Consider the following 14,189-nt stretch of genomic DNA (forward strand, 5'->3'; position numbering starts at 1 on the left):
AATATTTGCAGGAGGTCCCTGGGAGTGTGTTAATATTTGCAGGGGGTCCCAGGAAGTGTGTTAACATTTGCAGGGAGTCCCAGGAAGTGTGTTAATATTTGCAGGGGGGTCTGCATAACTGGCCAATGGGTGCTTGTTACTACTGCTTGATGTAAAGGTAAAAAAGTTTAGCTCGCCAGCTACAGCATCCACTGTGAGGTACGAACACACGTTGTGATACCAACGGGTCAAATTTCCCCTGTGCACTAGGTGTAGCAAACTTGTAAACCCGTTCATTAGAAACCGGTTTATGATTTCACCAGTTGGAACTGGAAATCTTCCCTGCAGCTTTACTGCAATATTCATAGACCTGGAAAACAAGCCTACAAGTCACTTTAAAGACTGGCATACTGACGGAAGGAATTGTGTTGGAGCAAAGAAAAGGATCTCTTTCGGATTACATAGGATATACAGCACAGAAACAGGCCATTCGGCCCAACCAGTCCATGCCGGTGTTTATGCTCCACTCTAGCCTCCTCCCATCTTTCCTCATCTAACTCTTATCAGCATAACCCTCTATTCCCTTCACCCTCTTATGCTTATCTAGCCTCCCCTTAAATGCATCTATACTATTTGCTTCAACCACTCCCTGTGGTAGCAAGTTCCACATTCTCACCACTCTTTGGGTAAAGAAATTTCTTGTGAATTCCCTGTTTGATTTTATTGGAAGATTGTGTCTAGAGCCTCTATAATTTCCACCTTGTGTCTAGAGCCTCCATAATTTCCACCTTTACTTCCCTCAGTAACCTAGGATGCATCCCATCCGGACTGGGTGACTTTTCTACTTTGAGCACTGCCAACCTTTTAAGTACCTTCTCTTTATCTATTTTTATCCTATCCAATATCTCTTCTACCTCCTCCTTTACTGCTACATATCTTGGAAGCTAAGCGCTCCTTCAGGAATCCAAAAAGAGAGATGGACCCTGATCTGCAGCCAGTTCCAGGCCCTGTTGGCTATTCCACGTAAACAAGATGGTGTGGAAGAAAACAGGTTTATCTATGTTGAAAACAACAGCCTTGGGAACTGGCTTAGCTCACTGCCAAATTAAGTGCTATGCTAGGTAAACACTAGTGCAGGCTTGGTCACCAGTACTGGGCTAGTTGTTTTTGCTCAGTTCAATTAATAATAACACCTGGGATATGTTTTCCTGGAAACATCTGCTGGTAACAGAAACCAAAACAGTGCACTCCGTTACAACAACAACAACAACAACAACTTGCATTTATATAGCACCTTCAACGTAGTAAAATGGCTCAAGGTGTTTAATATACCTTTTGACTTGACGCAAGGCAGTGTTTGAAATCACTGTCGGGTTTGCAACCGTGTGCTGTGGGCTACTTCTGGTGTATTGCATGAATGTTGGGAGACACAGCCACGAGTCAGATGAGCTAATGATAATTAATGTGGCCGTCTGCCCCGGTGAATTAACTAGTAATTGAAGTTTAGACAAAGACTATCTTCTACTCTGTAACTATTGCTATATTCATTTATTCCTCTTATTTTACTTTCTTTAGTGCTTTTTCTGTCAAATTTTCTCCCCTTGTCTCCTGAAAGTGCTCACGCGTGCTGGAGTATGGTCAGTAAGCACTGGCCGATGTGGTGGCTTTCCGTGTGCGCACCTGGGCAGTGAGTGTCATCAGCGTACACTTGTGGCAGACACTGCGTGACATGCTCACCTTCCAGCAGGGGTCATTGGAAAGTAATAAGGAGCAAGAATGTGGAGGGGATGTTTCCTCTTGTGGGAGACTCTAGAACTAGGGGTCACTGTTTAAAAATATGGGGTCGCCCATTTAAGACAGAGATAAGGAGAATTTTTTTCTCACAGAGGGTCGTGAGTCTTTGGAACTCTCTTCCTCAGAGGGCGGTGGAAGCAGAGTCTTTGAATATCTTTAAGGCAGAGAAATTCTTGATAAGCAAGGGGGTGAAAGGTTATCGGGGGTAGGCGGGAATGTGGAGTAATCAGATCAGCCATGATCTTATTGAATGGCGGAGCAGGCTCGAGGGGCCGAGTGGCCTACTCCTGCTCCTAATTCTTATGTTCGTATGTAAGAAAAATGGCTGATGTTTCCATAGCCCAGGAGCACTGAGGCAAATGTAGCGCTCCTGCTACCACTACCCTAGCTCAGAGTAGCTAATCTAGCTCAGGTCAGCAATCAAGCCTGGCCTGTATGGCTCAGTTCTCCATGAGGCCAGTTGAGCCGCCATGGCACACGCCTTCATGCTTAATGCTGCAACACGCATCTAACACTCTCCTCCTTTAAGACACTCCTTAAAACCTATCTCCTTGACCAACCTGCCCTAATATCTCCTTATGTGGCTCGGTGTCAAATTTTGTCTGATAATGGGACATTTTACTACGTTAAAGGCGCAATATAAATGCAAGTTGTTGTTGTGAGAAGAAGTGCGGCAGGGTCGAGGGGTTTAGGGAATGAAGTCGAGGGTGCAGGTGTTAAGATGGCTGATGGCTCGGCCATGGACAGTGGGAGAGGAGGAAGGTGATGCTCAGTAGCCCAGAGATGGAAGAGCAGAGGGTGCAAGTGTAGAGCTTGAGTAGGTTGCAGAGGTAACCCGTATGATTGAATATTAACGGTGTAATGAGGAGATGGGAGTGTTGGTACTCTGGTAGGATGAGATCCAGCGGGTTGAAGAGTCTTCTCCATGATCTGGGAAGGCGCCAATGTTTCCGCGGCCACGCAGCGCTCCGGGGAATCTGCGCAGCCGGCTTGCCGGCCTTTCAGTGCAAAAACCGTGCATGCGCAGTATTTTGAATGGCTCGCGCAGCCCCTTAAAGGGGCCACGTAGGACCAAACAAACTTTGAGTGAACATTGGAAGGCACCTTGGCTGTTTTTATGCCTGGGACTAGGGACAGGGTCACTGGCAAGGCTTGGAAGCTAAGCAGAGCCAGGCCTGGTTAGTACCTGGAGGGGTGACCATCAGGGGAAGGTCACGGAAGGAGCCCCGAGGAGGGGCGGTTGGTGAGAAGGTCACGGAAGGAGCCCCGGGAGGGGCGGCTGGTGAGCAGGCCCAGGCGTTGGGCTGAAGATTGTCGGACAGGAGGAATGGTGGAAATGGAATGGCGGCGCACACAGACGCAGCGGCTTTGCTTCTCCCAGGACGGTGCTATTTACGTTTAATGTTAATGTTATTTGTACTGGACTCATGGGAGCTTGCAAGATCACATTTCGTTGTTCATGTGCTTGTGCATTGTACAATGACAATAAAGTTGAATTATTATTATTATAATGATAATTGTGCCACCTGCACCACCAGCCCAATTAAGATCAGCTAGCTCAGCATGAAATGGGGATGGAAGTTGGGATGATCCCACTATCAGGAATGACTGAAAAGAGACGGCTGCGGGGTGAGCTGATAGAGGTCTGTAACATTATGAAGGGGTTCAATAGCGTAGATGGAGAGAAGATGGTTCCACTTGAGGGGGAGTCCAAAACTAGGGGTCATAAATATAAGATAGTCATTAATAAATCAAATAAAGAATTCAGGAGAAACTTCTTTACCCAGTGGAGCTCGCTACCATAAGGAGTGGTTGAGGCGAATAGCATTGATGCATTTAAGGGGAAGCTGGATAATTACATGAGGGAGAAAGGAATAGAGGAATATGCTGATGGGGTGAAATGAAGAGGGGTGGGAAGAGGCTTGTGTGGAGCATAAACACCGGCATAGACCAGTTGGGCCGAATGGCCTGTTTCTGTGCTGTAAAATTCTATGTAACAGTAAAGCAGCTTAAACTTGCAAATATTTCAGACTTGTGTCTTTCAGGAGATTGTTTTTAAGTAATATAGTAAACGAATAAATTCTCTGATATAGGTAATTCAGTATAGGTTTATGTTCTTTTAAAGAAATTCTTCGAGCAACTACATTTTTATGCCTTTATAATTTGGCGTAACAAAAATATATCTGCAGTCTTCAGGGTTTTAGATATGTCGTGCTTATTGGAGGGGATTAGAGTGCTTTTTAAAAATTCATTCATGGGATGTGGGCATCGCTGGCAAGGCCAGCATTTATTGCCCATCCCTAGTTGCCCTGGAGAAGGTGGTGGTGAGCCACCCTCTTAAACCGCTGCAGTCGGTGTGGTGATGGTACTCCCACAGTGCTGTTGGGGGGGGGGGCAGTTCCAGGATTTTGATCCAGCGACAATGAAGGATCGGCAATATACTTCCAAGTCAGGATGGTGTGTGACTTGGAGGGGAACTTGGAGGTGGTGGTGTTCCCATGCGCCTGCTGCCCTTGTCCTTCTAGGTGGTAGAGGTCGCGGGTTTGGGAGGTGCTGCTGAAGAAGCCTTGGTGAGTTGCTGCAATACATCTTGTAGATGGTGCACACTGCAGCCACGGTGCGCCAGTGGTGGAGGGAGTGGATGTTTAAGGTGGTGGATGGGGTGCCAATCAAGCGCGGCTGCTTTGTCCTGGATGTGTGTTGTTGTTGGAGCTGCACTCAGCCAGGCAAGTGGAATTCAAAACCTTTCAAAAATCTAATCTTTCCATCGTTGGTAAACTTTACTAATGCAGCTCCCAGCACAGAGCCTCGCCACAGGGGAGGGTGCATATCGGGAAATCGCTGGTACAATGCGCACGGTTTTCCGATCATTTGTTTGACAGAAACTAGTGAGCGGGCCTGCGATTTCCCATAACGTGCTTCCAGCAGGCAAAGCCTTATCCGGGAGCCACATTGTAAAACTTACCCTCATGTCTTATTGATGGTTTAATGAAAGCAACAAAAGCATCCATGGAATTTCTCCCAAGCTTCTGTAGGCAGTATTTAGAGAGGGACCAGAAACTAAGAATAGGTAGGAACCGTTGCCAACTCCAGTTACATGGAGGTTTCATCAAACAGGATTTTTTTTCCCCATCTCCAAAATTTTGTTAGTAATGAAGAAAAAAGTTCAAAGAAAATGGGAAATAAAACCACAATTTTTTCAATGCTCGTATGATTTTTCTCCCGGATTGCTCACACCAGTGTCCAGGAGATTAAGCTTTAATTCCCGGAGACTCCAGGACAATCCTGCAGGGTTGGCAACCCTATAAGTAGGGGGTGTTTTAGACAGGGACATAGAAATGTTGGATGTGAGTACAGGAAAACTGCAGGTCAAATTGCATTCTGCTATTATCCATTGTCCACTTCACATTCTCTTTTCAGATGCAAGTGCGTAATACTTAAGCATCTATTTTGTCGATAGTTGTTAAAATCAAATTGTGTGTGTTTGCATTGCATGAGTTTGAGGGTTTGATGCTGTTTGGCGTGCTACTGAAATAAAGCTGCAGTATCCATTTTATATTGTGCTACACATGGCCTTCCAACACTTGCTTTGTTAGTTGTTTCCTCCATTATTGTGAAGTCCCATCGAATCCCGTGAAACCTGACGCTACTGGAGTCAAACATTGTTTGCGGTGAAAAGTTTTAGTGACTAAAAGTGACCTAGAAGATAGAACTGTAAATTAACCATGAAAGTGATTGTTTGACCATTATGCCGCAGCGGGGAAGAGGGAGAAATGGGGATGATACAATGCTGTATTTTGCTATCGTACTAGTGTTTGGTTCACTGCCACACCTCTTCTAGCAATGCTGTGTGTGTCTGCTTCGATTTTAAAATGTAGGATTGTATCATCAGACTCTGTCAGGGAGTTCTCTGCCTCTACAAAAGTGAATACCCACGCTAAATTTTAGGTTTAAAACTTATATGGCACAAAAAATGCTATCAAAGTTCTACGGGTGGATTTTCCTGACCTTTGTCCCCAGGGATTGCCCAGTTGCTTGAGTGCACAGTTCAGGAAAATGGGGCAGAAACCCAGATAACTGCATATCTGCCTCTTTTATATAGCCCGGGGACCTCTAGGGTTTTCCTGGGGGTGGAACTTGGCCTGCATCTACCGTAGGCCCAGGCCCAACCTAGGTATTCAAAGGAGGCATGGGGACGTTCTCAGCTTCCTGCCTCATTTTCAGGTTTGCTTCCGGTCAGGACAATGAAAAGCTGCAAGTACTAGTATTGTATATTTTCCATTGAGTATGAGAAGCAACTTTCACACTTTGTAAGACATTACAAGAACACTTGGATTCTTCAACAAGCATGTAGATTTTTGGACTCTAGGGGAATCAAGGGATTAAGGGATCGAGCGGGAAAGTGGAGTCGAGGTTGAAGATCAGCCATGATCTTATTGAATGGCAGAGCAGACTCGAAGGGCGGTATGTCCTACTCTTGCTCCCAATTCTTATGTTCTTATGTTCAAAAACTCTTGTTACACATTCTTGACAGCCTTTTGAGTTCATGGTCTGGATAAAGGAATTATCGATTCAGAGATTTAGAGACTGACCCTTCCTTAAATTACAATTTACTTCTCTTTAATGCAGCCTCTGGATATGCAAAGGCTGATATTTGCACACTCCATTGCACTCTTATGTGTACTTTACAGTATCTTGTGTTAAATGTGTTTCATATCTTCACTTGGGTTATCGGAAGCTATAGCTTTCTGATGAAAGATTCTCAGGGCCATCATGACTGAGAGTAGTACAGTACTGAACGGTTCTCTTCGGAGTAACCGCCATTAGAATCTACCTGTAGCGCTATTTGTTGTTGTCTGATAACACAACTCCAAGCCCTAAAGCTCAAATGGCCAAATAGTATTGATTTGAAATGGGTGTGCAAAGTTAGGATTCACCCCATTGTATGGGATTACTTTAAACAGTCCATTGTAGGAATGTATTTCCTTGACAGCATCAGCTATTGGCATACTATGAACTAAGTTCATAATGAAATATGTTTGCAACATGCCAAATTTTAACTGAATAATATTTTGGAAGAAAATTGCAGCCTGCTTGTTCATCCATGTAGGAATACAAAAAGGGTACTGCAACTTTAAATGCTTTTATATGGTAAGTGGTGCAATGAATGTTTTAAACGGCAAAACATATTTCCTTATTCATCATCAATTGGGCATCAATGTTTATTTCTTCTGATAGAACATTAACTAAAAAGACATAAAATGTCTTCGGTTGCAATACCTATAACAAAAAATCACTTTGAACAAAGAATGACTAAGTGAGTTGTAGCTAACATTCAGAAAGTTGTATTTATTTGAATGCTAACTTAACTTAAATTAAACCTAGCCTAGCAAAAAATGGAAACTAAAAACAGATGCGTGGTATATAATCCTATTGCACCACTAACCTGTGAAGGACTGAACAATTATAGATAGAAGAGAAAATTGGGTCTCTCATTTGCTCAGAGAGATATTTTTGCCCTGTGTTTTCTCCTGAGGCAGTTTCACGACAGTAACTATTACCAGCCTGAGGGGTGGAGATACTCCCATATGCACAATGCTATTCTGGGACCATTTGGAGAACTTATGACGGAAGACGATATAATCCATATAGAAAAGCAAATTGAAAACCTCCAAGTCATGCACAAAGTGCAGAAAGTGGAGACGGAACTGGAGCAGCTAGAGCTTGAGCTTCAGCAACTCCTGCCCGTGTCTGCTGCATTGACACATGAGCATTTTACTGTGAACCCGAAACAGGTACACGGACAGGCAGACGACCTGCCCGCTTGGTGCAACAAGATTTCAACCCTGTTGAAGAGCATGGCTATTCTTCTGGCCACTTTAGGTGGGAAGGAGATAGATATGTTTGACATAATGCCTTCCCGTGACCAACACAGGGGGCCAGTGGCTGAACCAGTGAAGGTTTCTTCAGCTAAAGAGACAAATATGAATATAGGAAGGTCTCAATCTTTCAGTTCAGCCAGAGAGGAAGTTCAGAAAGAAATCCTGCAATGTGGTGTGTCAGTCAAAAACATAAAAGCAAACTATGAATTGCAACTGCAATCAAAAATGACCGATGATATGCAACACAGAGTTTACAAAAGGAAAAGATCTTTACCTGTTGGACCTCATGGTACAGAAACTATTTTGGAAGAACCTCATCATTTTAGTATCAACGCAACTGAAAGCACTGAGTCAGAGTCCAGAGTGCAACAAGGCAATCGTAGGCCAGTGATGGTGGAAGAACCATTAATTGTGCCAGTGCATGCACCATTAATGTATTCTGGTTCAACCGACATCTGCAAGAATGATATAGACCAATGTTTAAATCTAGACGATGAGACTTTATTTAGTCCAGACCTCATGACCAGAAGTCTTCCAGTCCAGACAGACCTCAGTTACGTACAACAATACATAGACATGAGGAAGGAACGGATTGTGTTCCTCTTCCTTGAACACTGGAGGAAATGGACATTTACAGATTCTTTCAGGCAAAATCAAACCAGGTCAATTATTTCAGGTGCTTTAACTGAGGATTTCGAAGACATTCAACACCACAATGGGCTTTTGTATAATACATCAGAATTACAGTCCGAAATTATGAGAGGAAGAAGTGATGATGACCGGCTTCTTTACTTCATGAAGCAGAGGCAAGTGGTTGGCAAACTGATCGGCCACTGGAGGACAATTATCTCCCAGGTCCCAACTCGACAAATAAGACGATTGAGTCGGCATCACATGATATATTGGCCACAGCATTTTCTTCCTCATGTTAATGGTGCTCCTGTTGATTACAACAGCTTGAGCCTTGACCTTTTCATGCTTGGGTACTTCCAGTTGTTGGAAATGAACATGTCTCGCACTGAGCGTAAATTTCGACACATCCTTTGCTATGAGATGTTTGACCGCCTGGGAAGCCACAGTTGGGAACTGATTCGAAAATTTCACAAAGTTATCATGGAAGAGATTGAGTCGGAAAAACGAGATTGGGCCGATGGATTTGAAGATATTAAGCAGCAGTTTTTTGGAGACAGAGTTCACATTGTTGGGGTTCACCGGCATGGCGCAACAGCTCGGGAAATGCAGACAGAGACAAAGCCACCCGAATTATCTCGACAGGAGTCATTTATGAGTAGTTCAAACAGTTTCCCAATCAGTGATAATACAGTAGATGAGCAGATGCGAAGGAGCAAAATTAGAAAAGAATCAATTCAACTCATCTCTGAACTTGGAGAATTCTGCAACGAAGAGATATGCCGATATATTGATCGAAGTTTTTCGTTCTGGAAGGAGAAAGAAGCAGAGTTATTTGATATTTAAACTGATAAATCAGTGTTCTTAGGTTTTGCAGCTAATACCTCTTTAGGTACCCCATAAGAGGTAGCTACTTTTCAAGAAACAGATGAGATGAAATGGTATTATAAGTGTTAGGAGTAAAACTGGAGATGAGCTCCAAGCCAGTTTGGATTGGGTTATCAGTGGACATGAATGAACCCAATAATCAGATAATTTAGGACACATCGGGGGTGATTTTACCAGCCCTGGGGAGGCAGGTTTGGAGGCGGGACTGCCGGGAAAATGGCAGAATCTGGGGGCGGGTACCCATCCTGCCTCCGTGCCATCTTCCCAGGAGGCGGGTACCTGACCCGCACCGGTTCCCGTCTCCTGGGGGCAGGAAGGGGATTACAGCCACTTAACTGCCTGTTAACAGGTAGTTAACAGGCAGTTAAGTGGATTATTCCCATTTTTCCAGCAGAGGTGCAGGCTTCTCGACGTCAGGAAATCCCGCCAGGGTCACCGAGGCGAGCAGTGGGTCTGCGGGGGTCGGAGGAGTCCAAAAGTGCACTGTGGAGGTGAGTGATGGATGCAAGTGTGGAGAGGTAAGTATGTCAGGTGAGTGAAAAGTGATAGAAAAAGTTTTCTTACCTTGCAGGCTTCAATCATTGGGGATCCGGAGGCTCCGGCATCTCAAAGGCAGAGATGACCGAATGGCTGCTGCATTCTCCGATGCAACAGCCATCTGCTTTCTGCTCACAAAAGAGGTTTGGTGAGCCTTGAGTACGAGAACTCACCAAACAGCAGAGAATGTCAGTGTTTGACAGCTTCTCAAAGCTGTCAAAAGATGACAATTTATCTGTCAAAAATTTTTGACAGATGAAACGTCATACGCAAACGTACTCTGTAACCGGCTTCCCCTTAATTGGCCTGCTAAGCCCGCTGGGCGGGCTTAACAAGGTCAATCAAGGGAAAATAGCGTGAGTTGGCCACAAGTTGATGGAGGCGGGACTAAAACCTGACGAGTAGCAGTCCCGCCTCCAGCGCGCCCCATTGGCAAAATCACCCCCATCATTTTCAAATATCTATTTATTTGTAGTAGATTAACTGCTTGCGTAGAGTTTAGTTATGACAAATATTGTAACTGTTGCAAAGTGTATTTGGTTTATCCTTGAGTAAAAAATAATATTGTGATTTTATCTCCAATCATTGACATCAATTGAAATGTGTGTTTAAGAGTCAAGAAACCAAACACCAGAGGTGAAATATCCAGGTTTACAATCATAAGTAAGTGACTAAAACTCCTGGTTAGTTTACTATATTTGAGAGAAACTCCTAACTAATCTAGTCTCCACCTAAAGGATTTATGCAAATACATTTTGTGCTTGGCTTGTTGAGAATTTCTTGGGCAGCCAGTGTTGAGGGGCTTCTAATCCACCATTATTCCAGCTATTTTTCCCCCTTGGCTCAATGATGTGGCCTCGTAAACATCTACAGTGAACTGTCGAGCTGTGTGCCTGGGCGTGCTTTCATCTGTTTAGTCTGCCTTCATTGCAGACTTACAGCCGGATTGGGTCCCGAACTAACAGCATCTAGTTATTTATTCCCGTCACATTTTGGAATAAAATTCATTGCTTCTTGTTATGAGTTATGAAACGCAAGATTGTGGTACGTTACACATTTCTAACCAATTACTACAGGAAAGGTGCCCGCACTCCAGACAGTGCTAGCGAGCGGTGACCAGAGCTCAGGCCTTTGAATACTAGGTTGACGTCCAGTGAGATATTCGTGTCTGATAGGAGTGGAGTGCCAACTCCACCTATCCTCCCATTGCATCTAGCCAGTTCTCCTGGTAGAGAGTCGTGAGTCAGGCTAACGACCTGGCCACGTAAAAAGTGACTTTGTTACAGAAACGAACCAGAGCACGATCTTCTGGATATACAGCAGAGTTGTCTCATAAGGCACAGAGGAGAAGAAGAAGAAGAAGACGACGACTACAGGAAAGAAAAACTCAAACCACATGGATATCCCTCAGTATAATCTCAGAAAGAAACTGTCGCACTTTCTCTTACTACTGTTCGGACCTCGAGAATTACGAATTAGCTTAACAATGACAGACAAGGATGTGATCAATAAAATTGGTCTTTTGATCAGACTATAGTTCAAAATTCAAGTGTACATAGAAGCACCTTTGGCAATAAATTCAAAGAACTCACGGCAATAAATATGCCAGCAACTTATCAATTCAAAATATATAAACATGCCCCTTTAATGATTCAGTTGTACATAAAAGTACCCCCTTTAACAATATCTAAGCCCATATCCAATTTTCATACGTACTCCTTCATTTCTGGGTGATCAGTCAAAGGAAACTAAGTCGAAACATGAACTGGCCGGCGTTCTCACTTCAATCTTCCTCCTGCTTTGTCTTCTCTGTTCTCCTTATCTCTGAAAACTCCCGCCACTGGGTTATAAGGCCTCGTTGATCGTAAATTACTCTCTGCCTCCCTTGGATAGGTCAGTTCCACTCCAAACCTTCCCTAATTGGAGTTCCATCCGCATGACACATTCCTGTTCCTGTGAGATGTATGTTCTCCCCTTCTTGTCCAAGTGGCCTCTCAAACAAAGAACACATTCTGACCACCATTTTGTGTCTTCACAAACAAAGAGCACATGCTGATTTCTTACATTTTGAATCCGTCCGTTATCATCTTACAATTCGTTCGCAATTTCGATCTCCACATGGTAGCAGCGGTTTTATTACACTTTTCAGAATCTTACAAAACTGAATCGGATTTCTGTCGAGGTTAGTAAAACAAAAGGACTCATTTTAACTTTGGACGGATTTTGAGGCCTGGGCCTCATTTGCGTGCAGCCGGCAGGCTGTGGGCACCAAAGCAGCCTGTGGGAGGGCGGAAGTTCGCCCGGCTCCCATGTTGAGCTGGTCGACAGTCAGAGCTGGGGGGTTGGGTGGGGGAAGCGGTGGTTAGCCTCGGACGGACTGGCAGTGGGAGAAAGCTTTTTTGTGGGGCCAGGAGGAACACTCCTGCTCTCCCTGGCACCACCAAAAGAAATGATACATTGCCTGTGCTGTTTTATTGAGTGGCCTCCAGTGGTCCCTTTAAGGACTACTGGTTAGGCAACGCAATGCCTGGTACAAATGGGCAGAGTGTGCCATGCGTATGCTCCACCCATTTGTCCCTCAAAGTTACAATCTGTATCCCACTTGCATCACAGGGCCCCGATTTGTATTTTACCAGTGACCTCCCACCTGAAATAGGCAAACGTTCAGGCCACCCATTTCAGGACCCTATCTAAGATGGTAGCAGCCGGAGTGCCAGCGTAAGCTAGGCAGTAAGGGAAGCAACACTTTCAGACCACTATCACACTGTTTACGCCAGGCAGATGGAGTTAAAATTGACCCTAAAAGATTATAAAGATGCTAGCTCTCTCTTATACCATGTGATACAAAAACAAATAGGTATGAGATTGTAACAAGCTACTTGATTGTTCTTATTATGCATTTACAAACCTAGCAGGAGAGAGAAAGTTCTATCTTAAAAATGGCTTTCTTTGTCACACTCATTTGGTGCAAGAGAGTTACAGTCTTATCTTCAGAAAAGGCAAGCCCCCAATCATTCTCCCATCAGCTCTGTTCAAGAACAACTTAACAGTCAACTTTTGTCCCACCCACAGAACTCACTTCAGCTCATGATGATTGACAGCGATGGTTGCCCAACTGGAAGCACTGGAGCTCTGGTCCAGCAATTGTCACAGTCAATGATGGATGGGACACATGTGCATTCACTTACAGTTTAGTGCTTGAGCTATCCTGCACGGTCCATTGAAAATGGTTCTGAGGTCTGGAAACAGGTCATGGTCTGTCATTTGAGGACCTCAGCCTTAGAATGATAAATGGAAGTATTTTGAAAATCGACGTGTAGGCAGGCATTATTAGCTGTTTGGCCCTGAACTATCTTCAGGAACTCCTGGTGGCAAGGCTTACACCTAGTTCCATAAGAATGTATACAGCAGTTATTTCATTACAGCTCCGAGTTCACAAATTTATTAGAGGAGTTTAGCACATTAACCCTTACCCGCTGCTAGGGATTTTAATTTGGCCCAATAAAAGATTATGGGCTGGATTTTCATTGAGGAGGCAGTTAAGAAGCGGGACTACAACTTTCAGGGTTGTAGTCCCGCCTCCATCGAGTTCTAGCCAACCCATGCGATTTTGACTTGATTGACCTTGTTGAGCCTACCAAGCGGGTTCAGCAGGCCAATTAAGGGCCACCCGGCAACAGGTGATGTCACAGATTGAAATTTCATCTGTCAAGACCTTTTGACAGAAGAAATATCAGTGTTTCACAGCTGTTTGAAGCTGTCAAACACTGACAATCTGTACACCAGGTTAATTCTTTCCTCTCAGGCTGATTTAGAGATCTCCCCAGAACAGAAAGCTGAATGCTGCAACTTTTGACAGATCGCGGCCATTCTGCTTTCTGTGCCGGTGAGATGAGGGACTCCCGAGGCCTGAAGGAAGGAAGGCTGTGAAGGTAAGTAAATCTTCTTTAAACACTTTAAACACACCAAACACACTTACCTCTTCACTCATGCACCCATCACTCACCTGAACACCGGACATATCGACCCCTCCAAGCCCTTCATCCCGACGGCCTGCCTCGCTAACTTGGCGTAGTTTGGAGCTATTGGGAATCCCACATTTCATCAATGAAAATAGGGATTAGGCTAAAAACTGCCTGTTAACTACCTGTTAACAGGCAGTTAATTGGCACTAATCCCCTTCCCGCCTCGAGGAGGCAGGTCCCAGTGCGGGTTGGGTACCCGCCTCCTTTGAAACTGGCATGGAGGCGGGTTGGGGGCGGGATGGGTTTCCTGCCCCCCGATATCTGGATTTTAACCCTCCACACGCCTCCAATCCCGCCTCCACAGCCCAATGAAAATCCTGCCCTATGCATGCCTGTTAGAATCATAGAATAGTACAGCACAGAAGGAGGCCATTCGGCCCGTTGAGTCTGCGCAATCGAAGAGCAATCCAGTTAGTCCCACTCGCCCGCTCTTTCCCCATATCCCTGCAATTTT

At 44.6% G+C, this 14,189-nt stretch overlaps 2 protein-coding genes across 4 annotated transcripts in view; both read left to right on the forward strand.

Moving 5' to 3' along the window:
• Positions 1-14,189, forward strand: part of espn (espin) — a 190,267-nt gene that overhangs the window by 143,011 nt on the left and 33,067 nt on the right. The gene's annotated exons all lie outside the window — the stretch shown is intronic.
• On the forward strand, positions 4,643-12,156 carry LOC147100750 (espin-like protein). Its single transcript, XM_085967297.1, has one exon. The coding sequence runs from the start codon at positions 7,362-7,364 to the stop codon at positions 9,129-9,131; it is 1,770 nt and encodes a 589-aa protein (XP_085823423.1). The 5' UTR covers positions 4,643-7,361; the 3' UTR covers positions 9,132-12,156.

This window comes from Somniosus microcephalus, chromosome 25, assembly GCF_052327205.1.
Source record: "Somniosus microcephalus isolate GS21.2 chromosome 25, FLI_Smic_1.0, whole genome shotgun sequence".
Classification (NCBI taxonomy): domain Eukaryota; kingdom Metazoa; phylum Chordata; class Chondrichthyes; order Squaliformes; family Somniosidae; genus Somniosus; species Somniosus microcephalus.

Excerpts from the sequence above, each read along its gene's own strand:
- LOC147100750 (XM_085967297.1), top strand. The coding sequence starts at position 7,362 with ATGCACAATGCTATTCTGGGACCATTTGGAGAACTTATGACGGAAGAC.